Source organism: Anolis sagrei, chromosome 11, assembly GCF_037176765.1.
Source record: "Anolis sagrei isolate rAnoSag1 chromosome 11, rAnoSag1.mat, whole genome shotgun sequence".
Lineage (NCBI taxonomy): Eukaryota > Metazoa > Chordata > Lepidosauria > Squamata > Dactyloidae > Anolis > Anolis sagrei.
This window is the reverse complement of record NC_090031.1, coordinates 28,539,298-28,567,102: the sequence shown is the minus strand read 5'-3', so window position 1 is coordinate 28,567,102 and position 27,805 is coordinate 28,539,298. Positions and strand designations below refer to the sequence as shown.

The 27,805-nt window shown below is 44.3% G+C and overlaps 1 protein-coding gene across 1 annotated transcript in view; it reads left to right on the top strand.

Annotated features, from left to right (window-relative positions):
• The window catches only part of TRPV3 (transient receptor potential cation channel subfamily V member 3), a 39,791-nt gene that overhangs the window by 10,843 nt on the left and 1,143 nt on the right, over positions 1-27,805 (top strand). Inside the window, exons 2-18 of the mRNA XM_067472088.1 lie at positions 116-229; positions 1,765-1,875; positions 5,440-5,547; positions 7,881-7,967; positions 8,134-8,291; positions 10,941-11,117; positions 11,249-11,389; positions 13,360-13,640; positions 15,430-15,606; positions 16,490-16,648; positions 18,105-18,206; positions 18,784-18,857; positions 20,171-20,336; positions 23,372-23,438; positions 24,296-24,567; positions 26,482-26,594; positions 26,702-26,772. Of these exons, the coding sequence (XP_067328189.1) occupies positions 120-229; positions 1,765-1,875; positions 5,440-5,547; positions 7,881-7,967; positions 8,134-8,291; positions 10,941-11,117; positions 11,249-11,389; positions 13,360-13,640; positions 15,430-15,606; positions 16,490-16,648; positions 18,105-18,206; positions 18,784-18,857; positions 20,171-20,336; positions 23,372-23,438; positions 24,296-24,567; positions 26,482-26,594; positions 26,702-26,772 (2,374 nt within the window). The 5' untranslated portion in view covers positions 116-119. The remainder of the gene's footprint in view (positions 1-115; positions 230-1,764; positions 1,876-5,439; positions 5,548-7,880; positions 7,968-8,133; positions 8,292-10,940; positions 11,118-11,248; positions 11,390-13,359; positions 13,641-15,429; positions 15,607-16,489; positions 16,649-18,104; positions 18,207-18,783; positions 18,858-20,170; positions 20,337-23,371; positions 23,439-24,295; positions 24,568-26,481; positions 26,595-26,701; positions 26,773-27,805) is intronic.

Below are 27,805 nucleotides of genomic sequence, written 5' to 3'. Positions count from 1 at the left end.
AAGAGTTACCCCAGTCTCGTCAAAGTTGGAAATCATGATGGTCTTGATTCTAAACGTTTTTCTAGTTTCATGTTTCTGTTGCCAAATTAACAAACTTTAATCTTCTCTCTCTTAGGACGATGATCAAAGAGATCAAAGAGCTGGTGCCCCTCATGGGCGGCAAGAAAACAAACCCATTGGTCCCTCCGCCAGAGAAAAGGCCGGCCGAAGGCACATCCACAAAGAGAAGGTAAGCCGTGTTGGAAATAGCAACCTTCTACAAGCCTCTTATACAAGTTATTGTTATTGTTCAGGTTGTTACTATATTGTGGAGCCCTGGTGGTGCAGTGGGTTAAACTGCTGAGCTGCAGGTTCGAATCCGGGGAGTGGCATGAGTTTCCACTGTCAACCCCAGCTTCTGCCAACCTAGCAGTTCGAAAACATGCAAATGTGAGATCAATAGGTACTGTTCCAGTGGGAAAGTAACAGTACTCCATACAGTCATGCTGGCCACATGACCTTGGAGGTGTCTATGGACAATGCCGGCTCTTCGGCTTAGAAATGGAGATGAGCACTGTGGTGAAGTGTGAATTTTAACCTGCAGTTATGTATAATTATAGATTGATGTTTAAAAGGGTAAGTATTTAAAGTTGCATAACTGGGGGGGATGGTAGCCAGCTCAGCTCACTTTGAGCTGGGTTACCATAGAAATAGGGGCGGAGCCAACTGCCACTTGGCAGGGCAGCCATTTTAAAACAGTCAGTCTGTAGTCTGTGAACTACAGGAGTGGCTGGTTCTGTAGTAGTGAGAACCAGGAAGGTAGTCTGTAGTTTAAAAACTACAGGGAAGGGCTGATTCTACTGTAGTGAGAATCAGGAAGGTTTTGGCTTTTAGCCTGAGTAGTTTAGATAAGTCGAGTTGATGTTAGTAGTTAGTGTATGAGTAGAAAGTGTAAGAGAAACTCAGTGGAAAATCTTTATTGCAACAGAATATTGCAAAGGAAGAATAAGCTTGCACCTGAAGTATTCAGTTAAGGAAAGAAACACAGTTTGAAGAAAAATAAGTTTGAAACCTGTTTAGTGGAAGGAAGAGTCCTTTCCAGAGTTGTTTTAAGGAATGTTATAAATGTAACCTCTGAAGATATGTGCCTCTAAGAGTCAAGAAACATTGAAACCATCAAGCTCCTTCTACATTTCAATAAACTTGTTACAGTTTCTTTTAAAAGCCTGTTACAAATCCTTTCCAAGTTAAGTCACGCTACATATTGAAGAAAGACCAGATCAATATTACTAGTAGCTACTAGCTACGCTATCAATTTAATAAGCCCTTATAAAGTGGTGGCTCCTGTTACAAACAGGTGGTGGCTTCGTCACAAATTAGTGGCCTCTTTACAAGCACCAACCTCCAGAGTCGGACATGGCTGGACTTAATGTCAGGGGAAAACCTTTACCTTTACCTACTCTATTGTATGTCTGTATTGATATGGAGTTTTGTCTCATCTCTATGTTGTGGGAGGGTCTATAGACCATGTGACCAGAGCTGGGATTATTCAGACTGAGACTCCATTTTAGAAGCCGCTGTATTGTCAGTAATCACTTTGCATTAAGAGAGTTATATCTTAATTAGTCTGTATGCTACAGAGAAGAATGTCAACACTTGAACCCAACCTAGTGTGATGAACACAGTGGGTTACCACTTCTGAAGTGTAGGACTCAGTGGAATTTAGTAAGTGTGATGAAGTGGTGACCCCAAAAGATGATATATTTGTTGGGTTTTTCCCCACAGCGGAGTTGGTACCACGTATTCAGAAGGAACGCGGGGCACAGTGAGGAACCCCGCCACACCCACGCAGGGGCAATCCCACCAGGGAAAGCTGGCGAATCAAGTAGTCTCATGGTAATTATTGATCCATCATATAGCTGTTGAGATAGAGTTTCTGTCCTGTTGTATTGTGGATTATGGATCGTGTTGTGGGGGGAATATTTCCAAACCATGGATGGTTGAGCCCATGGATACAGAAGGGTGAGTGTACCACAAAGGCATCCGATTCCATCAAAGCCAGTGTTGGGGATCGGGACCCCTGGGAGTGGTGGTGAGGATGTTTCAAAGGATCAAAGACCATCTGCAAACATATATTTCTGATGGTCTTAGAAACTCCTTTGGCAGAGAAGGATGAAGATCTCTCAGCCTGTCCTCTTCCTTTTTGAAAACAGACGGCAAATCTCCCACCGAAAGCCCTCCTCCACTGTGATTGGCCGGCCTCACAACCAAGGGAGGGCTGTTTATGAGACTCCAAGCGAGGAGGGGAGAGCAGGCGTGCTCAGTGCGTGGCAGCATGGTGCCACACGCCATGGAGAGGGAGAGCGTGTGAGGCTGAAGGGAGGCCCCTTCAAGGCATGGGAAGTTCAGCCCAGTTCCATTGTCGGTGGAGTTCAGAATGCTCTTTGATTGTAGGTGAACTATAAATCCCACAACTACACCTCCCAAATGTCAAGTTTTATTTCCCCAAACTCCACCAGTGTTCACATTTGGGCATATTGAGTATTCATGCCATTTTTGATCCAGATCTGTCATTGTTTGAGTCCACAGTGCTCTCTGGATGTAGGTGAACTACAACTTCCAAACTCAAGGTCAATGCCCACCAAACCTCCCAGTATTTTCCATTTGTTGTCGTGGGAGATCTGTGTGCCAAGTTTGGTTCAACTCCATCGTTGAGGGAGTTCAGAATGCTCTTTGATTGTAGGTGAACTATAAATCCCAACAACTACAACTCCCAAATGACAAAATCAATGCCTTCCCAACCTCACCAGTATCCAAATTTGGGTGTATCAGGTATTTGTGCCAAATTCGGTCCAGTGAATGAAAATACATCCTGCAGATCAGATATTCACACGACGATTCAGAACAGTGGCAAAATTACAGTTATGGAAGTAGTAATGAAAATAATGTTATGTTTGGGGGTCACCACAACATGAGGAATTGTATGAAGGGGTCACATCATTAGGAAGGGTGAGAAACACTGCATTAGGAGCATAAAACAAAACCCTTCCCTATACAATTCAAAGCTCACACATAAGAGTCGACTTAGATACTGTCATTGGAGCAGAGGTCAGCAATGAGGTGTCCAGCAACTCTGGGAGAGGGATTACACAGGAACAAAACACTGAAATTTCTAGTGCAAATTTCTAGGCTTTGAAAGTGAGCAGCCAATGAGTCAAAGAGGAAAAGTGCTCTCTGGATGTAGGTGAACTACAACTTCCAAACTCATGGTCAATGCCCACCAAACCCTCCTAGTATTTTCTGTTGGTTGTCATGGGAGAATGAAAATACATATTTACATTACGATTCATAACAGTGGCAAAATGAGAGTTATGAAGTAGCAACGAAAATAATGTTATGGTTGAGGGTCACCACAACATAGGAACTGTGTTAAGGGGTCACGGCATTAGGAAAGCGGAGAAATGCTGATCTAGGCAGTCCAAAGTAATCTTCCTCCTCCGAGGAAACAGGAAGGTGTGGCACCCAACATTCCTCGGGTGTCAACTCCACCGAGAGCAAGTTTAATTGCCAGAGCTGCAATTGCTCCTCCCATTTAATTACATTCCTTGGCTGCCGCTCTCTGAGTTTTCCAACCTCTGGGAGATTTACGAATGAGATTCAGACCACCAGAGATTTACTCCCCAATTGCTTCTCTTATCCTTGGATGGCCTAACTGGCAGGAAGAAGCCTTTGAGAACCCAATTATCATTGAAAGATAAGGTGTCTTGGGTGTGTTAAGGAAAAGATGGAGTTATATCCCTTCCAATTCACCACTGACACTGAAATCGAGCAGGAATTTAAAAGGGTCTGGCCTTTAGGAGATACCCTCCGGACCCACTTTAATGGTGAGCAAAGAGAAGCCCAATTTAAAAGGTTTTTCCTAAGTTCCCAAAAGAAATCTCACCAAAGTTGAAGGAAGCGCCACCGAGATGATTTTATTGCGATTCAGCTGAAAAGGATGCAGAACAACAATATTTCGCCAAGATAAGCATAACATGTGTACAAATAAAAGCCATTTTTATACAGAAACAGAGTTGCCAGGTTTGAATCTCCCATTCCCCGCTCGTCTGCCGGCTCAACGATGATTGGCTGACACTCTACAGCTGGGAGGAGGCTTGGCCACCTCTTGAGTGCCTGGGCCAATTGCTGGGCTTCTGCCGCCTCGGCGTCCTGACAAATCAGGAGAGAGGGAGGCGGGATGAGGGGGAAACAATGAGAACTGGAGTGGATTATGGAAATATGTGGTGTCCCTGTGGTCGGCGAGTCCTCAGGAGGCCTTCTAGCCAGCCAACCTATTGTCTTTGATGGGTGGCAATAAACGTTGATTGTCTGGCAAGACTGCCATGATCCGGATTTTTCCAGTGCTGAGAGACAGGAACAATGAGGGAATTTTGGCTGTGTTTTTCAGTGGATAAAAGTTGAATCAGTAACAGATTAGGACAAAGTATGGCTTTCTGAAGGCTTCCTTTGTCCTGTTGATTTATGATCATAAATGCCAAGCGACCACTTCCTCTGGGGGCCAACTCGAGGCTAGAGGTCACAGTCCTTTGTTTTTTCCATGCAAATAGTGTCTTTTGATAAGGGTCTTTTCAACTGGAGATTTCCTTCTTTCCAGGGTCACGCAGGGGTTGCTGCCTTGTAGTTTTATACATTTTTCAATGAAGGGGAACTGGGTGAAAGGGTCAGGAAAAGGTCAGATACACAGTGAGGATTATAGAAATATAGAAATAATGTTATAGTAAACATACCCACTTATCGCTCCCACCAGAGTCCCATAGAAGTTCAAGAAAGTACATAAGTGTAAAGGGAGGTGGTTTCTCAGTAATAAATGTGCTACCTTCTGCTATATATGAAACCTAGGGCATAAAACCTTGATTAAATGTACACACTATCTAACATGGGAAGGGTCCTTGTTGTTGTTAATGTCTTGGCAAATTGACCAAGGCTTAACCCTTATTATCCAGTCTGGTGTCCTTGTCCTCAGCAAAACTATAAGTTACTATCTTTTATTTGGGGGGGGGGGGGGTCATGTTCGACTTCAACACCTCACAACTTCATGTGTTCTTGGAAGAAACTGATTATCTGGAGTTCGATGTCATCTGTATGTAGATGACACCCAACTCTATCCCTCCTTTCCACCTGTTGCTAAGGAGGCTGTCCAGGTCCAGAACCGGTGCTTGGCAGCTGTGATAGTCTGGATGAGGACAAACAAATTGAAACTAAATCCAAACAAGACAGAGGTCCTCCTGGTCATTCGTAAGGCCGAACAGGGTTCCCACCTTCTTTCACCCGGTGCCAATGTGGATACAGGAGGATGACCCATCCCAGGATTCAAATGCACAGGGAGGCGATTCGTGCTTCAATGGCTGTTCTGTATTTTTGAACCCACTAATCACGGCTTCAACCCAATGTGTTCAACAGTTCCCACTTTTTTCTCGAGATTGAAGCCTTCGACAACAGCGGCGCCGAGCCCAGCCGGATATCGCCGCCCGTCTTCTCCAAGCCCATGGACTCCAACATCCGCCAATGGTAGGTGTGGCGTGATGTAAAATCATGCATCGTTCACGTTTGATCAGTGTGCTGTTGCGCGCTGGGCCTATGACAATGTCTGTTTACAAGACATGCTTTCTGTATGCTCAATGGGATGCTGCGGTGCCTCAGCTAAAGGGTCCCATAGGTTTCCCAACACAAAGTTCTGTAGAGGCTCAAAATAGGTTCAACAAAGTTATATATTAAGGCTTAAATCTTCGAACAAATGAATTAAATGCTATATAATCTTGAAAAACTAGTAGCTTTCTTGATCTGCCAACAAGGGACAGGCAACTGCTTGTTAAACTGTTCCTATCTTCTTTAGGGAAACCTTCCGACCCCACTTTGGGCAATCTTTCTTTACCCTGCTGGCGTGAGGCCCCAACTCCCAGCTCCAAGCTGCGTTATGGATAGCCCGAGTGGTCCCTTACCAGGCAATAGTTGCTGTAGATCTGCCAAGCTGGTGTCCTTTAGTTTCTCCACGAAGGCTGTAGGAATTATTTATTTTGCCCCAGCAAAGGCTGGCTGTATTCCTCCAGCAAAGGCTGTGGAACTGTAACTTTACTCCCCAGCAAAGCTGTAGAGGTTTTCCCTTTTCCCCAGCAAAAGCTGTAAGAAGTGAAGCTTTTTACAGGTGGGACAGAGAAAAGCCCACACGTCCTGCTGTAAGGCTCCAAACTGTGAGACTGAACTAAAAGTCCCCTTTTCCCACCAAACCTGGGGAAAAGGGCGGATCTAAAGGTTCAAATGATGATTGATGGCCCTATGACTGCAACCTGGGGAAAGGTACCCAATTGCAAAATGCATGGCCCAAATAGATTCATACAAACTAACAGTGCAAGAAAAGGACATTCAAACTCCTGGCACAGCTGTACCAGCACAATCAGTCCACACACTGTCTTGCCAGAGAAAGAAAATATGCCATGCAGACGATCAATAAAGAACAAGTAGTTTTCTCTTCGTAATACATATATACAATATATACATATATATAATCATGTGATCAATTGCATCGACTCACATAATGTCCTTTCAGAGAGATGTAAACTGGTCTCCCTCCAGCAGGATTTTCCACATGGAAAATCTTGAGTGTGTTCATGAAGCAAGAACACACTCCAAATTCTCTCTCTCTGCTTCTCTGCAAGTACTTGCATAGCTCAGGCCTGAAAAATGTAATAGTAACCAAAACTCCCAGGCTCAGCTAGCTTCCTGGGCATAGCCTAACCAATCAGCTTCATGCATCTTATTTTACAGTTGACACACACACTAAGTGATTTCTTACATATCCTAACACCCCTCCTTGTGTTAACAGAAAAATAAGCTTTTATATTTACATAGTACAGTGTCGTCGTCCCCCGAGGAGCCCCTGCTGGCGCAGTGAGTTAAAGTGCTGAGCTGCTGAGCTTGTTGACTGAAAGGTCGCAGGTTCAATTCCGGGGGAGCGGTGTGAGCTTCGGTTGTCAGCCCCCACTTCTGCCAACCTAGCAATTCGAAAACATGCAAATGTTAGATCAATAGGTACCTCTCCAGCGGGAAGGTAACGGCGCTCCATGCATTCATGCGAGCCACATGACCTTGGAGGTGTCTATGGACAACACCGGCTCTTCAGGAGATGAGCACCACACCCCAGAGTCGGACACGACTGGACTAAATGTCAGGGGACAACCTTTACCTTTACCTTACCTTTACAGGGTTCCCTCACTACTTTGCGGTTCGCTTATTGCAGACTCGCTCTTTTGCGGGGAGCAGTGAGGGAACACTGTATAGCTGCTCTCCATTCCTTCCTCACCAGAATGGGCACCCAGCCTCGCAAGAAAGGGGCCTCCGAGGCAGGGAACAGCAAAGTTGCCGAGGAGGAGGAGGTCGCTGTCGAAGAGGGCCTCGGCAGCATCCTCTTCCTCGTCCCTCCGCTGCTCCCTGTTCCTTCCTCGCCAGGCTGGGTGCCAGGCTTGGGTGTCCAACCCAGCCTGGCGATGAAGGGACCTCCGAGACAAGGAGCAGCGGAGGTGGCAAGGAGGAAGCTGCTACAAAGTAGGGGCATTCCAACCACTCGAGTGAGCGGATTGTCCCTACTTTGCGGATTTTCACTTATCACAGGTGGCCATGGAGTGGAACATCCGCGATAGGTGAGGGAACACTCTACATCCAAAAATACACAAGTCACTCAATAGTAGGTACAATTCACGGCCCTTCTAAGAAAGAGAGAAGAAAGCTAACATGCAAAGAGAAACCAGGGCATTTTGAAAGCTGCTCAAAAAGTCTGGTGATTATTATGTCCGTTGCCGGAGATTGTCCTGCCTCATTTGACATTCTCATTTTCACTTTTCCTCCAGCGCCTCAGCCAATTGCGAAGATATGGATTCCCCGCAGTCTCTCCAGGACGACATGACCGAATACACCCCAAATGCAGAAAGCTATTGGTGAGAAGATGCGAAAGGTCCTTCTCTGGAAGGTGGAAGGAACAGTCCACCACATATATGATGAATTCTGTTTAAGACTTGCATGCATGAGAAAGAATAGTAGAGACGTAGCTATATTTTGTTTCTCGCTCCCTCACCGCAATGCTGTTTCTGTCTCTGAATCCAGCACGAGCTCCTCCCAGCGTACGCGGCAAAGCAACCGCCGGAAAAAACTCAAGAAATATCTGTTCAGGGCAGTATCAGAAGGCAACGTAGAAGAACTGCAGGGCCTCCTTGAAGAACTGAGGGAGCGCTCACATGCATGCAGGAATATGACAATCCAAGGTAAGGCAAAGTTAGGCTTTATTATTCATTCATTTATTTATTTACAGTATTTATATTCTGCCTGTTCAGCCTGAGATTGTGCCTGATGTTCATGTTGGTGTTCTTGATTGGAATGATGTCCATGTTAATGCTCATGATGGGAATGGTGTCCCTGAAAATGGGCCTGGAGATGACGGTTTGCTTGAGCCTGAGTTAAATGAACTGTTTCAGGAAGATTCCTAAGGCCACATTCCTGGGAGAGACCTTTCACCGCTTTTCTCAGAGCAACAGTCTGAAAAAGATTCTGAGATTGATTTGTAGAGGTGGCACAGTGGGTTAAACCACTGAGCTGCTAAACTTGTTGACCAAAATGTCGCAGGTTCGAATCCGGGGAGCGGCGTGAGCTTCCGCTGTCAGCCCCAGCTTCTGCCAACCTAGCAGTTTGAAAACATGCAATTTTTATTGGTCGGGTCAGAAGCAACTTGAGAAACTGCAAGTCGCTTCTGGTGTGAGAGAATTGGCCATCTGCTAGGATGTTGCCCAGGGACGCCTGGATGTTTTGATATTTTTTACCATCCTTTTGGGAGGCCTCTCTCATGTCCCCGCATGAGGAGCTGGAGCTGATAGAGGGAGCTCATCCGATTCGAACCTGTGACCTGTTGGTCTTCAGTCCTGCGGGTACGGGGGTTTAACCCACTGCACCACTGGGGGCTCCATGCAAATGAGAATAGATCAATAGGAACCACTCCAGCGGGAAGGTAACAGCACTCCATGCAGTCCACATGAACTTGGAGGTGTCTACGGACAATGCCAGCTCTTTGGCTTAGAAATGGAGATGAGCACCAACCCTCAGAGTCAGATACGACTGGACTTAATGTCAGGGGAAACCCTTTACCTTTACCTAGAGGTGAATGTTTTAATAAACAGAGTTTATTATCAAAGTTTTAATAAACAGAAACAGAGCTTTCAGAAACTGGGGCGATCACTCTGGCTTCAGCAAAAGAAAGATAACAAATTGTTATCTAGTGAGAAAGTCAAGAAGAATGCTTTCTTGTCAGTGGTTTACATGGGCTATGGAAAAGGATTATAATGATTCATGGGAGTGAATTGCCTCAGTTGAGGCAACGTCGCTATTTTATCATGGTCTTGGTTTCAAGTGCTCTAAGTTTCATGCACCAAGTTTTTTTGCAAAGTGTAAGTTTTGTCTATAGGATTTTCCTGCTGTGTTGTTTCATGGTTTCATGTGCCCTACTTCATGGATTTCTATAGACTCGTGGATCTGGTTCTCCTTTGAAGCTTATGAACTATTTTGTATTTTTATTGTTTTGCTAATTTTTACTACTTTGTTTACATATATTCTACAATAAACTGCTTGCTGATTTTACCAAACTGGTGTGCTGTTTAAGGTCAGAGATGTTTGTGCTCTGGTGTATGACACCACATTTCTCACCCCAAAGAGGACTCGGGGCAGATCACAGAACACGTAGACAGCAAGCATTCATTGCCGATTATAGAGTGACAAAACAGACAACAGATAGAAGTATATATAAGTTTTTCCCTTCTTTCATTATCTTTACCCTCATTCACCTCTACACCTGGCAAATCAATCTCAGCATCATTTTCAGACAGTCGCTCTGAGAAAAGTGGTGAAAGGTCTGTCCCAGGAATGTGGCCTTGGGAATCTTCCAGCTCAGGCATCTCTTCTGAACTTAACTCAGGCCCAAGCAAGCCGCATCTTTTGAAGGCTGTGCTCGGTTCCAACCACAGGGAGGTGCTGTCGCTCCATCTTCCCTACCAAAGAGCTTTCGTTGTTTGTAAACTTCCTCTTTTTTTCTGATCCAAACGCCATGCCTAAAAAACCACCCCGCTTTAATGCAGTTCCTATTTATCTACTCACATTTGTTTTTGAACTGCTAGGTTGGCAGAAGCTGGGCTAAAGGTCAGGTGCTCACCCTGACCTGGGCTTCGAACTGTCAACCTTCAGGTTGGCAAGATTTATTACAGCTTGGTGATTAACCTGCTGTGCTAAAGCCCGGTCAAATTGAAGATTGCCAAATTGATGACTGATTATACTTTAAGAATATACAGTGGAGTCTCGCTTATCTGACAGTATGTCAGGTAAACATCAGAGGAGGATGCTTCCTGCATCTTTCCGCCCTTCCTCCTCCTCCTCCTCGTCTTGCCTTTTTCACTAATTGGGAATGGAGAAAGAGTTGGGGAGTGCTCCTTTAATTGACGGGGAAATGCTAGAGGAAAAAGACATTGGATAAGACGGAATGTTGGATAAGCGAAGGTCGGATAAGCGAGACTCTACTGTACTAATGAATCCTAATGAAGATGGGAGTCAAAGGGTGGACATAGTCACTCCCATTCAGAGCTAACATTCCCAACCTGTGTGCCAAGAATCCTAGAATTGGAAGAGATCCACAAGGGCCATCCAATGCAGGGAAAGCACAAACAAAGCACTCCCATCAGATGGTCATCCAGCCTTTGTTTCAAAGCCTCCAAAGAAAGTGCTTCTGCTGGACTCTGAGGCAGAGAGTTCCAGTGCTGAACAGCTCTTATAATCAGGATCTCCTTTCCCAGGATTTGAACCCATGGCTCCATTGAGTCCTAGTTTCCAGGGCAACAGAAAACCTTCATCCAAGCTTTTCTGTTTCTATTTAACAGAATATCTGATGAAAAAGATGACTTCTTCAGACACGGGCAAGACCTGCCTGATGAAAGCCTTGCTAAATATCAACCAGAACACCAAGGAAATTGTGAATATGCTCCTCTCCTTTGCCGAAGAAAATTTCATCTTAGAACGACTCATTAACGCAGCCTACACCGAGGAGGCATACAAAGGTATTTGTCAAGGGCACTGGCATGATTGCACCAATACTTACTTAGTTGATAGCAACTTTTTCCCTATGTGTTTGCTTTGTGATTTTATTATTTTTGGAGAGTATGGTGGATATTGTGTTTTTCACCCACAGGGCAAACAGCTCTGAACATCGCCATCGAGAGGCGGCAGTATGATATCACCCAGACCCTTATCGAGAAAGGTGCCGATGTCAATGCCCGCGCGGAAGGTGTGTTCTTCAATCCAAAGCACAAATACGAAGGTTTTTATTTCGGTAAGAAAACCCAGAAATCGGTACGAATGGGGTTGCAGAGAAACGTACTCATTTTGAGGCACACGTCTCTGTGTGTGCCTTGGCTTCCCTTGAAGTCCTTTCTCTTCTAAGGCAGACCCTGTTGTAGCACAGCAAGTGTCTGAGAATTTGTCAGAGGATGCGTACCTGTCCGAACACATCTCCTCCTATGAACCAGCTAGGACGTTAAGATTGTCTGGGGAGGCCCTAATCTCGATCCTAACTGTGTCACGAATACGTTTGGCGGGGATGAGAGACAGGGCCTTCTCAGTAGTGGCCCCTCATCTATGGAACGCCCTTCCTAGAGACATTAGATCGGCCCCTTCTTTGTTAGCATTTTGTAGGAGAGTAAAGACCTGGTTGTTCAAGCAGGTGTTCGAAAAGGCAGTGTAACGAAGATAGGAATATGGAACGACTGGATGTTGAGATTGGATCTTGATTTTAATTAAGAGACGTTAATGAGTTATGTTTTATTGACTTTGTAATTGATCTTATATTTATGCCATTGTTTTTAATTGTTTTATGATGTTTGAGCATTGAATTTTGCTACTGTAAACCGCTTTGAGTCGCCTGAGGGCTGAGAAAAGTGGTATATAAATAGAACAAATAAATAAATAATGAGGGATTTCAAAATGAGAATTGCAGGCAAATGAGACTGAGGCAGAGGAGGCCAATGTTTTGGATTCCAGTGCTTGTTCCCAGGCAACAGGGGAAAGGAAAAGTCTTTGGCCTGATGGGGAGTTTTCCTGGAAAGCTAGATTAGGTCTGAGAACGGAGGGAATACAAACAGACAAAGTAGATATTCTTCGAGAATCTGTGGCAAGATCTTGAAGTCCAGGTGTATTCGGCATGATGTCATGGGTGTCTGATGAGCTTAAATTAAGTAAATCAAGCCTCTCAGAGGAGACAATGGTGAGAAAGGAAGATTTTTCTGTCTCTCTCAAGTTCATAATTCAAGTTTCATGTTTCATGCTCTGGTTCATGTCTTTGTTCCTGTAAGGCAGTGGTTCTCAACCTGGGGTCCCCAGATGTTTTTGGCCTTCAACTCCCAGAAATCCTAACAGCTGGTAAACTGGCTGGGATTTCTGGGAGTTGTAGGCAAAAAACATCTGGGGACCCCAGGTTGAGAACCACTGTTGTAAGGGCTTGCCTTGCAAGTAGCTCCTGTATTTTGTTTTATGGATTTATTTATGTATTCTTTATTTTATTTATTTATTTACAGTATTTATATTCCACCTTCTCATCCTGCAGGGGACTCAGGGCGGATTACAATGTACATATACATGGCAAACATTCAATGCCATAGACACACAACATATATAGACAGACACAGAGGCAATTTAACGTTCCAGCTTTTCTTGAGGGTGGGTTGTTGTAGGTTTTTTCGGGCCATATGGCCATTTTCTAGAGGCATTCTCTCCTGACGTTTCGCCTGCATCTATAGCAAGCATCCTCAGAGGTAGTGAGGTCTGTTTCCTTGCCATAAATGCAGCCGAAACGTCAGAAGAGAATGCCTCTAGAACATGGCCATATAGCCCGAAAAAAACCCTACAACAACCCAGTGATTCCGGCCATGAAAGCCTTTGACAATACATTTTCTTGAGGGTATTTTGGTCACCAGGGGAGCTGTTCCTTCACCAACCCTTTGTGACACTGATGAAGTACTTCCTCATTCTTTGCATGCTTGCTGGAGATTTTTATGGCCTCGTAAATTAGTTAAATTTGCGTCCCCACATAAGTGGTATCTAAATTTCCTACTTGACAGATGCAACTGTCTTTCGGGCTGCAAAGGTTGACAGCAAGCTACACAAATTGGTCGGACGCTCACTCCGACCCGGGCTGGCTTCGAACTCATGACCTTTTTAAATAGTATTACTGGACTTTGGTGTGGTGCTGGGTGAAAAGGCGTTTCAATGCTAGAGTGCAACAGACCCTTTTGCCACCTTCCGCAGGGGAGACGCCCTTGGCCTTAGCCGCGTGCACCAACCAGCCCGACATTGTCCAGTTGCTGATGGAGAACGGCAAGACGGACCTCATGTGCCAGGATTCCAGAGGAAATAACATCCTGCATGCTTTGGTGACCGTGGCGGAAGACTTCAAAACACAGAACGATTTTGTGCGGCGGATGTACGACGACATCCTCTTGAAAAGCAGAAACCGGGATTTGGAGATCATGAAGAACAAGGATGGGTTGACGCCACTACAGCTGGCCGCCAAAACCGGGAAGCTCGAGGTATGCCTTCAAAGGACTTCGATCGGTAGCACAAATCTAATGCTCACCTGTTTTGGCAAAATGACCTCACCAAAATTAGGGTGTGAATTAGATTTGGGTCATATCATAATCTTAGTGGTAGGGGAAGCTGCTTCAGGAGCAACTGGGGCTCCTATTTGTTGGAAACGGCAACCTTCTTGAAGCCTCCACTAGTAATTTGTTATGTATATAATTCAGATAGCTTAGTATTGTTTTTGTGTGTATTGGTATGCAGTTTTCCTTTATGTTGTGAGAGGGACTACAGACCATGTGATCAGATCTGGGACTATTCAGAGCTCAGACTCCATTAGATTCTCGGAATAGAGAGATGTTTTAGATCAGTGCTTAGTATTGTATTTGTGTGTATTGGTATGCAGTTTTCCTTTATGCTGTGAGAGGGACTACAGACCATGTGATCAGATCTGGGACTATTCAGAGCTCAGACTCCATTAGAGTCTTGGAATAGAGGGATGCTTTAGACCAGTGCTTAGCATTGTATGTGTGTGCATTGGTATGCAGTTTTCCTTTATGTTGTGAGAGGGACTACAGACTATGTTATCAGATCTGGGACTATTCAGAACTCAGACTCCATTAGATTCTCGGAATAGAGAGATGCTTTAGACCAGTGCTTAGTATTGTATTTGTGTGCATTGGTATGCAGTTTTCCTTTATGTTGTGAGGGGGACTACAGGCCATGTGATCAGATCTGGGACTATTCAGAGCTCAGACTCCATTAGATTCTTGGAATATAGAGATGTTTTAGTTACAGCTGGGAGGAGGCTTGGCCACCTCCTGAGCGCCTGGGCCAATCGCTGGGCTTCTGCCGCCTCAGTGTCCTGATGAATCAGGAGAGAGGGAGGAGGGACGAGAGGGAAACAATGGATTCTTGAGAGGATTATGGAGGTAGGAAATGTCCATGCGGCCAGCAAGTCCCGGGGCCTGTGAGCCAGCCATTCCTATTGTCATTGAGTGGCTGCAATAAACATTGATGTTTGGCGATCCTGCCAAGATCCGGATTTTTCCAGTGCGGAGATATGGGAACAATTGGGAACTTTGACTGAAGTCTTTAGTGAAAGAAAAGTTGAATGGGTGACAGATTAGGATGAGGTGTGGCTTTCCGAAGGCCCCCTCCATCCTATTGAGGTATGATTATAATTGCCAAATGACCGCTTCCTCTGGGGGGCCAACTCTGAGGTCAACTGGAGATTTCCCTCTCTCCAGGGTCACGCAGGGGTGGCTGCCTTGTATTTTTATACATTTTTCAATAAAGGGAGATTGGGCAAAAGGGTCAAGAAAAGGTCAGATACACAGGGAGGAATATCGAAATATAGAAATCATGTTATAGAAAACATACCCACTTATCCTTCCCACCAGAGTCCCATAGAAGTTCAAGAGAGCACATAAGTGTAAAGGGAGGGGATTTCTGAGTAATAAACGTGTTACCTTCTGCTATATATGAAACCGAGGGCATAAAACCTTGATTAAATGTACACACTATCTAACATGGGAAGGGTCCTTTTTGTTGTTAGCGTCTTGGCAAATTGACCAAGGCTTAACCCTTATTATCCAGTCTGGTGTCCTTAGCAAAACTATGTCCTTAGCAAAACTATAAGTTACAATCTTTTATGTCATGTTCGACTTCACATTGATATCCCAGTTTTCTCTCCGCTCAGCCTCATTTCAGCCAGGAGATGTTGATGCTCTTCTTCTCATGCATGACTTTAGGATTCTGGCAGTTTAGGATTTTGAATCAACTTCCTGCTTTCTTTAGATTCTGAAGTACATTCTCAGCAGAGAAATCAAAGAAAAGCCCATCCGGAGTCTTTCTCGGAAGTTCACCGACTGGGCATACGGCCCTGTGCAGTCAAACCTCTATGACTTGACCGAACTGGATACTACCTCAGAAAATTCAGTGCTGGATATCATTGTCTACAATACAAATATTGGGGTAAGTGTAGCTGCATCAGTTAAAAGGTACAGAAGATCAACAAGACCAGGCTAGAGCACAGCTGGTAAATCACCAATACCAGCAGCAATAAGATCTACCAACCAAAAGGTTGCCAGCTCGAAGCTGCGGGTCAAGGTGAGCATCCGACTGTCAGCCCAGCTCACTGTTTACCCCAAGCAGTTTGAAAACAACTTAGAGCTGTAAGTAGAGAAATTAGGTACTGCTAAAAAGTGGGGGAGGTGTTTTACAACACCATATAAGAATAAGACCAAAAAGTGCCAGTGATCAAAAGGAAGGCGGTAGCCTCGGGAGGCTTGGTATCCACAGGGATAAGAGGACATGTACGCAGGAGATTCATGACTACCCAAGGGGACCTGACGACTCTGGAGACCCTGGGGTGGAAGATTGGAGAGGGAGTTCAGGGGGATGAAAAGGAAACATAAACTATAGATCCGCGGATACGGGGGGAAGGGTCGATTTCCATATCCGCGGTAGGGGAAAGCATACCCGAGGTTATTGGGGCAAAGGTCAGGTGCATGCAGGGGGAAACGAGAAGGCGAGCTCTGTTTTCAGGGCTGGGGAGGCCATGGGAGCCATGTGGCCGAAGCGGCCACCGGGCCGGCTGTTAGAATGTGGAAGTAGGAAGACAAAGACTCAAAAAAGCAAAAGGAGAAACATGGAAGCAAAAGTCAAGGGTGACAATGTTTATTGAGGGGTTAGAAATGATATGGCTATCGGTAATGATAGGGGGAAATTTATGACTGGTCTCATGCTCGGTTAACAATGCTCAGAGCTTGAATTCTCCATTTCTAAGTATTCTGAATGTGTTTGTTTCTACGTGGTGGTTTATCCCAACCTTTAACCCGCCTTCTCATCCCTGCAGAATCGCCACGAAATGTTAGCTTTGGAGCCTCTGCAGTCTTTGCTGCGGATGAAGTGGAAAAGGTTCGCCAGGCACATGTTCTTCATGTCGTGCTGCTTCTACTTTGTCTACAATGTCCTGTTGACGATGATCTCCTACTACAGGCCTCATGCAGATATGGTACGGTGTGTCCTTTGGAAACCCTGATGGTTTTTGTAGCATTACATCAGAGTAGAAAATTTTGAATGAGAAGTGCAACCCCAGAAGGGGTATTTTTATTTACTTATGGAAATGGGCATTTGCTTTCCTTAGGAGGTTTCTCATCTCCAACACCAAAATTATGTTAGGGAAAACTATTTATTTATTTACATTTATTTGTTGCCCTTCTCACCCCGAAGGGGACTCAGAGCGGCTTACAACTTATATGTAAATAAAATATACATATTATATTATTAGCGTAGCACAATATTAGTAACATACATTCCTATATTGTTCTACACCAGTATACTGTAATATTATTAGTAATATTACATGTAATTACTTACTTATTTAGTTGTCTGAGTAGGATTGTCTTCCAAGATCAGTGTGCTGATGGTGGGTCTGTGGGGACTGTGGAGCACTATTCTTGATCTGCATGGGCATCGGTTTCCAGGTGGGAGGTGGTCCTGGTTGGGGTTGGCTTGACACACCTTCCTCTTGGCACGTTTTTCTCTTTCGCCCTCCATTTGCGCCTCTTCAAATTCTACAGCACTGCTGGTCACAGCTGACCTCCAGCTGGAGCGCTCAAGGGCCAGGGCTTCCCAGTTCTCAGTGTCTATGCCAGAGTTTTTAAGGTTGGCTTTGAGCCCATCTTTCAATCTTTTTTCCTGTCCACCAACATTCCTTTGTCCATTCTTGAGTTCGGAGTAGAGCAACTGCTTTGGGAGACGGTGGTCGGGCATCCGGACAACGTGGCCGATCCAGCGGAGCTGATGGCGGAGAACCATCACTTCAATGCTGGTGGTCTTTGCTTCTTCCAGGACGCTGACGTTTGTCCGCTTGTCTTCCCAAGAGATTTGCAGGATTTTCCGAAGGCAGCGCTGATGAAATCATTCCAGGAGTTGTATGTGACATCTGTAGACAGTCCACGTCTCGCAGGTGTATAGCAGGGCTGGGAGAACAATCGTTTTATAAACAAGCACCTTAGTGACCAGAACGTGAAGTGCCATGTGATGTGGCTTAGGAGTCAAACAAGAGAGGGAAAACGCCATCACGTCATCTCTCCTGACACACAAGCAGAGAGAGATCTCAAAGCACACAGCAAATACTCTCCATACTCAAGTGTAAAAAGGCAGAAATCAGATCCGAAAAGCTTGCAGTAGAACAACCAATCAGAGCAGAAATGGAGAGAAGAGAGAAGAAAAAGATATATTCCATGTTCAACAAACATGAGGAAAGGGAAACCCTTAGACTATTCTAATGCTAACTAACTTCTCCTCACTGAGGATTTGAGACTTGGCCAGTGTGGGGTTGAATTCCAACAAATGAAAGGCAGATATCATGGTTAGCAGGGCCTATTGGCAAGTGTAGGTAGAGGAGAGATTAATCTCAGATAATTTCGTGCATAACTTTTCCAACTTCCTTCTCGCTTCCACAGCCTCCGCCTTACCCTCTTGCCATGACCGACAACCTGGGATGGTTGCAGTTGACAGGCCAAATGATTGTGATGCTGGGGGCCATATTCATCGCAATTAAAGAGGTGATATACTGGCTGCCATTATTATGATGATGTCTTCATGGCAACTTGTGATGTGTGTCTTCATGTAGTTCCCATAGTAGGTTATAGGTGGATTGTTAAATGGTTCAAGTAAGATTGGCTTCGTTGAATATAAATTCATTAGCTTTGAATGTTGAAAGGTGACGACTACACAAAACCATGGAAAAGTATAAGATAATGATAACGTGGATACAAGAGACGCACAAAAATATATTTGATGCAACACCATTGTTTAACTATAAGGGGTGGAGTACAGTGGTGGAGGGCAGATTTAAAAAGTACCGAGGAGTTGGGATAATGTTTCATGATAGCCTTAATGTGGAAATAATCCATCAAATAGCGGATGTACAAGGAAAAAATTTATTTGTAAAAATAAAACTAGATGGTAAAAGAATGACATTGGTTAATGTATATGCTCCTAATACAGGTCAAGAAAAAATTATACAAAAACTTTTAAAGAAAATTGATAATTATTACGAGGGGGATCTCATGATTATGGGAGACTTTTGATTTCAGAAATAAAAAAATTCATGTGGTTCCTATTTGTTTGTTGCTGCAGAGCGTCGCCATCTTCTTGCTCAGGCCTTCGGACCTCCAGTCGATTCTCTCGGACGCCTGGTTCCATTTTGCATTGTAAGTTGGGCTTGCCCAGTTTTGAGATAACCCCTTGGCAGAGTCTTTTCTTCCAGTGGCAGATGCCCTAGGGGGCACAGGCTATGTTATCATCGGCATACTGGAGTTCTATATCAGATGTTGTTGTGACCTTGGTTTTGGCATTCAGTCTGTTGAGGTTAAATATGAGCTTGCCATTTGTCCAATAGATGATTTCCACTCTGGTGGGAAGCTTCTCATCAACAAGATGAAGTATCATAGCGATGAAGATGGAAAATACAGAGAGTGGTCAACCCTCCTGTTTAAGGAGCTCCATTGGCTGCCATTCATTTTCCGGTCCCAATTCAAGGTGCAGGTTCTTACCTACAAAGCCCTGAACGGTTTGGGACCCGCCTACCTGCATGACCGCATTTCCGTGTACGAACTCTTACGATCTCTTCGATCTTCTGGAGAGGTCCTGCTCGCGCTCCTGCCTCTTTCGCAGGCACAATTGGTGGAGACGAGGGAGAGGGCCTTCTTGGTGGTGACCCCCCAACTCTGGAACTCACTTCCCAAGGACATCAAGCATGCCCCAACTCTGGCAGTCTTTAGGAGGAGCCTGAAAACATGGCTGTTCCAGTGTGCCTTCCCAGAATAAGGAAAATTCTCAGCAATATGCCCCCAGAATGCGCTTTACTACTGGTTTGGGATTGACTGCGTTCCCTCATCTCTCTTCGAAAACCCTATACCAGTTATATCCTACCTTGTTCATGCCCAGCGTTTATTTTTTAATTTTTAAACTATTACATTTGGCCCAGCTATAGGTTTTTAAATCCTTGTCTGTTATTGTTTATTGGTTATTGTTTATATGTGATTTATATTAATTGTATTGTATTTATTGTTTTTGTTTATTGCTTTTGTTTATTGATATGTTGTTGAGCTTGGCCTCATGTAAGCCGCTCCGAGTCCCTTGGGGATATGGTGGCGGGGTAAAAATAAAGTTTATTATTATTATTATTATTATTATTATTATTAAAATGAGGTCGGGGCGATAAGACATCTGACCCCACCTTAAATGGGTCACTTTGGGAGCCATTGCTATCCAAGACTGTTACCATCATGTCATCGTGGAATATGTTCACAAATTTGTCAGAGCATTCAAATTTTTTGGAGAATGGTCCAGAGAGGATGGTCCAGGATACGAAGCAATCCTGGGATTTGTAGTTTGGTGAGGCATCAGCCTTTTTTTGACAGGGAAAGCTCCAGACTTTATAAATCTACAGCTCCCAAGACTCCATAACATTGAACCAAGACATTCATTCATGACGACTTCCCTGTTCCGTTGCCTTTGCCAGCTTCATCCAGGCAGTGCTGGTGATCTTCTCCGTCTGCTTGTACCTGCTGTCCTACAAGGAGCACCTGGTGTGCTTGGTCCTGGCCATGTCTTCGGGATGGGCCAACATGCTCTATTTCACCCGGGGTTTGCAGTCCATGGGGATCTACAGCGTCATGATCCAGCAGGCAAGTCCTCTTTCCCCATATTCTCTTTTTCATGAACTGGAGTTTAGGTAGGGATATTTTGTACTGGTATTGCAGATTGTGTTTGCTCATTTTCTGTTTGTTTTTGTAGCAGCACTTTTCCTCAAGTGGACAAGGAGAGTGGTGTTTTGGTGACATCAAAATCTTAGTCGGGTTGTAAGGGATCACGGGTTTAGGGTGCGGGGTCCGTTTTTGAAGAAATCCACAGAGTCCAATTGGTTCATGTAAGACACCATTTAATCAAGCTGATCAACATGAGACGTACAGAAGCACTTCTGTTTGTGCTTTCAAAGACTGCCGCCCCCTCCTCTGTTTCTGCTCACCTTTATACTCAAGTAATAGGTCATGGAAAGTACTCTCTTTCCAGCCCCCCTCCCTTGACCTTTTGATGGAAAGTACCTTCTTGTACCTGCAGACTTTGCACTTAACCACAACCTTTGGCTTAACCACAACACAACTGCCTATGTAAGTTCTAACTTTGTATGAGCTCTACATGTCACATCTTGTTTCTTAAAAACATTTTCTTCCAAGCTGCTAATTTCATTTAGCATTTGCAAATTTCACTCAAAGACCCTTTCAGGGTGACCTATTGAGGACTACGTACAAGATCAATTGACTAGATTTGATTCCTTAATATCCCAAAGATTAGATGCCACCATTAGTGGGCAGAAACCCAAAAAACCTATCCTGGAGCTAAGTTGGGGGCAAAAAAATGTGGTGAAAATACCCATCTGGGGAGAAGTAAAAAAGAGAATTGTTCCCAGTGGACCATCTGCTCACTCATGTCTTAACTGTCATGAGGTGAAGAGATTTATAGTTTCCAAATCACGACTTCCCTGAACACTGCAAGCTGGATAGCAAGTGTCCCAGAAGCCAGCAAAAATACAGCAGGGTCCTTTCACAGCAAAAACATGCATTTCACCCATCTATCAGCAGAGTCCAACTCCCAGTATCTGACCTTATCTATATACACTGTTTAGTATACTCACGGATTCAGGTTTCATGCAAAATATCCAGAGGCTTTACTTTTCACCATTATTTATTTATTTCAAGTATTTGTACCCCGCCCTTCTTAAACCCCGGGGGGATGGGGACCCAGGGCAGCTTCCAGCCGGCATGATTCAATGCGTACATGAGTACATAACAATCTATATAAATAAAAAAATGTAATGTTAGTTTGTGGGGTTAACATAACTCAAAAACCACTGGACAAATTGACACGAAATTTGGACACTACACCCCTAACAAACCAACAAATGACCATCACTCATAAACCCCTCTCAAAAAAAAAACAGTGGAAAGGACTTCACAACCCAAAAAAAACTAAATGATGATACAGTATATGTGCAAAAATGACATCTCCCAGCATCCCCTAGACCAGGCCCTTTAGGGGAGGAGGATGCTCCAAATGCACTGCTTCCAAGATGCAAGCTTTCTTCTCCTTGGATTTCTTTGAGAGCATCCCAATCCCTGCATATTTCCAATTTCCTATTCCTGGACTGCAACTCCCAGCAATCCTCCAGATAGATAAGATAGATAGATTAGATAGAGATAGATAGATAGATAGATAGATAGATAGATAGATAGATAGATAGTAGGTAGATAGATAGATCAATCAGGAGGATTGCTGGGAGTTACCGTTGAAGAATAAGTAGAGAAGGAAGGAAGGAGAGAAAGAAAAAAAGGAGGGGAAGGAATAAAAGAGGGAAGGAAGGAAGGAAGGAAGGAAGGAAGGAAGGAAGGAAGGAGAGAAGGAAAGAAAAAAAGGAAGGAAGGAAGGAGGGAGGGAAGGAGAGAAGGAAGGAAAGAAGGAAGGCAGGCAGGCAGGCAGGCAGGAAGGAAGGAAGGAAGGGAAAGGAAAGAAAGAGGGAGGGAGGGAGGGAGGGAAGGTTGGTCACAGCAATGCGTGGCGGGTACAGCTAGTACATAATAAAACCAATAATTGCATAAAATTAAAAACATTAAATCCATTCAATTAAAATATGTTTAAATATAACAGCCATATGGCCTTATCTAGCCGAGATTCTGAGATTGGAGACTTTGTCAAGCTTCTCCATAGTCCATAGTAATTTGTCTTCATTGCCATTATCCTTGTCAGCATAGTCACCTGAAGGCCTGGTCCCACATCCAAGTTTTCAACTTTTTTCTGAAGGAGAGGAGGGATGAAGATGATCTAATTTCCCCAAGGAGTGAATTCCACAGGCAGGGGGCCACCACTGAGAAGGCCCTGTCCCTCGTCCCCGCCAGGCATGTTTGCGACAGAGGCAGGGCCAAGAGCAGGGCCTCTCCAGAAGATCTTAAATTTTGAGGTGGAACATAGAGGGAGATATGTTCGGAATCATATAGGGTTTTATAGGTCGGGACCAGCACTTTGAATTGTGCTCAGAACTGGATCGGCAGCCAGTGGAGCTGACATAGCAGGGGGGTAGTATGCTCCCTGTATGACGCTAAAGTATATACAAATATACCATCTGGATACGCAGATCCTAGTCCCATACAAAACATAGGCAGAAACTCACACTGAGTCACACAGGAGAGAGAAAGATGGATTCTTTCATCCTTCTTATATAGCCACCTGCTGATAGGTAAGGGACACTGGCTGATGCAACCCCTCTGCAATAACCCTCACATAGTTATGGCTAAGCCATTACCACATTATTATTATTATTATTATTATTATTATTATTATTATTATTATTATTTGTATACCACCCTATCTCCCCACAGGGACTCAGGACAGTTTCCAACATGTAAGGCAAACATTCAATTGTCGTAAAGAAACAATACAGACAATTACATCAAAATAAACACATTTGATAATATAACAAACCTAATTAAACTTCATAGACAAAGTAACAACAGCTGGCTTAGGTATTGCATCATGACATTCACAGTCATTACCCAGGTGCTATCACTATACCACATGTTCATCAAATAGTATTTTCTGTTATTAGAAATACTACGCCATTTCTATCTACCAATAACCGCTTTCTCGTGTTCCCCTCCTTTTTTTAAAGGTCATTTTGAATGACGTAATCAAGTTCATGGCAGTGTATATCGTCTTTCTGCTTGGATTCGGCGTAGGTAAACACACTTTGGCAGTTTCTGATTTTTGCTGGGGAAGCGTGCAATGTGGGGAGTGAAGCATTTTCTTGTGTGGTAGCACAGCAAGCGCCTGAGGATTTGTCAGAGGATGAGAGGGATGATGGGTTTCAAAATGAAGAGTCTTTGTGTGAACAGAGACAATTGCAACCTCAGATCAAAGGGAATTGCAAGCAGATGAGACTTAGGAAGAGGAGGCTGATGTTTTGGATCCTGGTGCTAGTTTCCATGCAATAGGGGAAAGTGAAAGTCCTTGACCTGCTGGGGAGTTTTCCCGGGAAACTAGATTAAGCCTGAGAAAGGAGGGAGTAAACAATAAACAAACTAGATGTTCTCACAGAATCCGTGAGAAGACCTTGAAGTCCAGGTGTGTTCGGCATAATGTCATGGGCGCCTAGACAGGTTGAAATTAAGTATTTTGGCTTCAAACATCTCAGAGGAGACAATGTTGCAAAAGGAAGATTCTCCTGTCTGTCTCAAGTTCATGATTCAAGTTTCATGCTCTGATTCATGTTTTGGTCCTGCCTTGGAAGAAGCTCCTGATTTCTGGTTTGAATAACTGCTGTGGATTCTGGTTCTCTTGACTTTATGTACTTTGCCATTTTTGGATTACTACTATTTTGTATTTTCTATTTTTGTGTTTTCTGTTCTACTGACTCTTTTGGAAATGCCCCATTTTTTCCCTTTGTACCTGCTTTCCTCAACTAACAGTTCTGTATAGTATTACTAGACTCTCATGTAGTGCTGGGTGAAAAGGTGCTTCAGTGGTAGAGTGCAACATCTTGAAAGTTACCATTGACCCCTCTGACTTTTGGCTTTGTCTGGCTTTGAACCTTAAGCCCTGGCTGCGCTGATCGAGACGTGTCCGGAAGACAGCAAGTGCAGCAACTACAGCACCCTGGGCAGCGTGGAGGTGGAGCTCTTCCGGCTGACCCTTGGCCTGGGTGACCTGGACATCAATGAAAACGCCAAGTATCCCATCCTCTTCCTGCTGCTGCTCATCTCGTACGTCGTCTTAACCTTTGTGCTGCTCCTGAACATGCTGATCGCCTTGATGGGGGAGACGGTGGAGGACATCTCCAAGGAGAGTGAACACATCTGGAGGCTACAGGTATAGTGTCCTCTTTTCCAACAGCCTTCCATTTTAGCCAACCTTCTTACTTTGTTTTCTAATTAGTCACGTTAATTCAAGACCTTTTTGGTCAGACTTGATGATGATGATGATGATGATGATACTACTACTACTACTAATAATAATAATAATATTCTTGCTTTTTGATTTCTTAATATATGGGAAGAAAAGAACATGACATTATTTTTTTTTTTAATGGCGGACATCATAACAGAGAGATTCACAACACTCAATATTTAACTAATATTTTAACTAGCTTGGGTACCCGGCATTACATGGGTTATTTGAAATGTCCAAAATGCAGAAGGTTGTGGGTGAACTACAACTCCCATCATGCCAGGTTAACCCCCAAAAGCTCCATCAATACTTAGTTTGTTATGTTGGTCAAGTTTTCTCTAGATGTATCATGGGTGGGGTTCAGTGTGCTCTCTGGCTGAAGGGTGAACTACAACTCCCACTACAGTGAGTCAGTCCGCTCAAATCCCTCCAGTTGGTTGAGTGAGTCATGGGGGTTCTGTGTGCCAAGTTTGATCCAGGTCCATCATTGTTGGAAGTCAGTTTCTCTGGTTGTGGGTGAACTACAACTCCCAGAAAGGAAGATCAGTTCCCCCCAAACCCCTCCAGTCCGCTCAAATCCCTCCAGTAGGTTGAGTGAGTCATGGGGGTTCTATGTGCCAAGTTTGGTCCAGTTACAACATCGGTGGAGGTCACAGTTTCTCTGGTTGTGGGTGAACTACAACTCCCAGAAAGAAAGGCCAGTTCCCTCCCAAACCCCTCCAGTAATCCAATTTCAGCATATCAGTTATGTGGGCCAAGTTTGGTCCAAGTCCATCAGTGTTTGGGTTGACAGTGCTCTCTGGATGAAGTTGAACTACAACTCCCCCAAATCAAGGTGAATTTCCCCAAAGGCCTCCAGTATTTTGTGCTGGTCATGGGGGCTCTGTGTGCCAAGTTTGGTCCAATTCCATCTTTGGTTGAGTTCAGTGTGCTCGTGTATAGAGTGAACTATACATCCCAGTGCTTTCAACTCCAATATGTGCAGGCCAATTACCCACAGAACCCACCAGTATATAAATTTGGGCATATCCCAAGTTGGGTCCAGATCCATCCTTGTTTGGGGTCATAGTGCTCTCTGGATGTAGGTGAACTACAACTCCTCTAAATCCCTCCAAAGACCTCTAGTGTGTTTTGTTGGTCATGGGGGTTCTGTGTGCCAAGTTTGATCCAATTCCAACTTTGGTGGAGTTCATGTGGTCTGCAGCTCCTCCCATAATATCAAGAAACATAGAGTAAAGGGAAAGCTGCATACCAAAACTATACATCCCAGGACCTACAACTCCTATACATCATGGTGAATTCTACTCAAACCTCTCTTGTATGTTCACTTGCTGATCAATTCCTCTGTTTGCTGAGTGCCATAGAAAAGAATAGGAAAGGGTTAAGGCAGAGCCAGTGGGCGCGGTCATGCAAATTCCACACAAATGGAGAAGAAAGGAACACTGGGATGCCTATGGTGGCGGAAACACATAAAATCTAGGGTGAAATCGTTCCCATATGAAAGCCTTGACTTGGGTGGTGGGCAGTGTGGTGTTGGTGGAGGGCATTGGCAGGGCTCTTGGGCATGTTTACATCGCTCACTATAACCTGCAATGTCATTGGAGGGAGGGCCATTGGTTTCTCCTGAGTGGTGGGAGCTAGAGCTGTTTGTGGAGGCAGGAGTGACTTTGTGTAAGTCGACACCCCAGCCACACACACACATACATACTTTCACTTGTATTATGTGTATAGATGTATGTTTTGGTATGCAGCTTTCCCTTTACTCTATGTTTCTTGATATTATGGGAGGAGCTGCAAACCACATGATCAGATCTTTTCATCTGTGTCGCCCCCTAGAGAGCAAGGACGATTGTGGAAACGGAGAAGCTTTTGCCCAAGTTCTTGAGGAAGAAATTCCAACTCGGAGAGTGGTGCAAAGTGGCAGACAACGACACACGGCTATGTTTACGGTAATGAGTAAACATTTGGGATAGAGTCTTGTTTACAGACTTATTTATTATATTATATTTATTTGTTGTTTATTATATTATATTATTTTTGTCTACTTGCACATTAGGATCAATGAAGTCAAGTGGACAGAATGGAAAACGCATGTGTCGTTTATCAATGAAGACCCAGGGCCAACAGGTAATGGACATATTTAGAACATGTGTCGCCAAAGGCTTTCATGGCTGGAATCACTGGGTTGCTGTGAGTTTTCCGGCATGTCTGGCCTTGTTTCAGAAGCATTCTCTCCTGACGTCTATTTTGCCCCAAACTCTACCAGTGTTCACATTGAGTAGTCATGCCAAGTTTGGTCCAGATCCATCATTGTTTCTACAGTGGTCTCTGGATGTAGGTGAACTACAACTCCAAAATTCAAGGTCAATTCCCAGCCAAACCCTTCCAGTATTTTCTGTTGGTCATGGGAGTTCTGTGTGCCAAGTTTAGTTCAATTTTATCATTGGTGGAGTTCAGAATGCTCTTTGATTGTAGGTGAACTATAAATCCCAGCAACTACGACTCCCAAATGTCAAGGTCTATTTTACCCAAACCCCACTAGTGTTCACATTGAGTATTTGTGCCAAGTTTGGTCCAAATCCATCATTGTTTGGGTCCACAGTGCTCTCTGGATGTAGGTGAACTACAACTCCCAAACTCAAGGTCAATGCCCACCAAACCCTTCCAGTATTTTCCGTTAGTTGTGGGAGTTCTGTGTGCCAAGTTTGGTTGAACCCTATCATAGATAGGGTTCAGAATGCTCTTGGGTGGTAGGTGCACTATAAATCCCAGCAACTACAACTCCCAAATATCAAGGCCTATTTCCCCCAAACTCCATCAGTGTTCACATTGAGTATTTGTGCCAAGTTTGGTTCAGATCCATCATTGTTTGGGTCCACTGTGCTCTCTGGATGTAGGTGAACTACAACTCCAAAACTCAAGATCAATGCCCATCATTGTTTGGGTCCATAGTGCTCTCTCGGTGTAGGTGAACTACAACTTCAAAACTCAAGGTCAATGTCTATCATTGTTTGGGTCTACAGTTCTCTCTGGGTGTAGGTGAACTACAACTCCCAAACTCAAGGTCAATACCCATCATTGTTTGGGTCCACAGTGCTCTTTGGGTGTAGGTCAACTGTAACTCCCAAACTCAAGGTCAATGCCCACCAAACCCAGTATT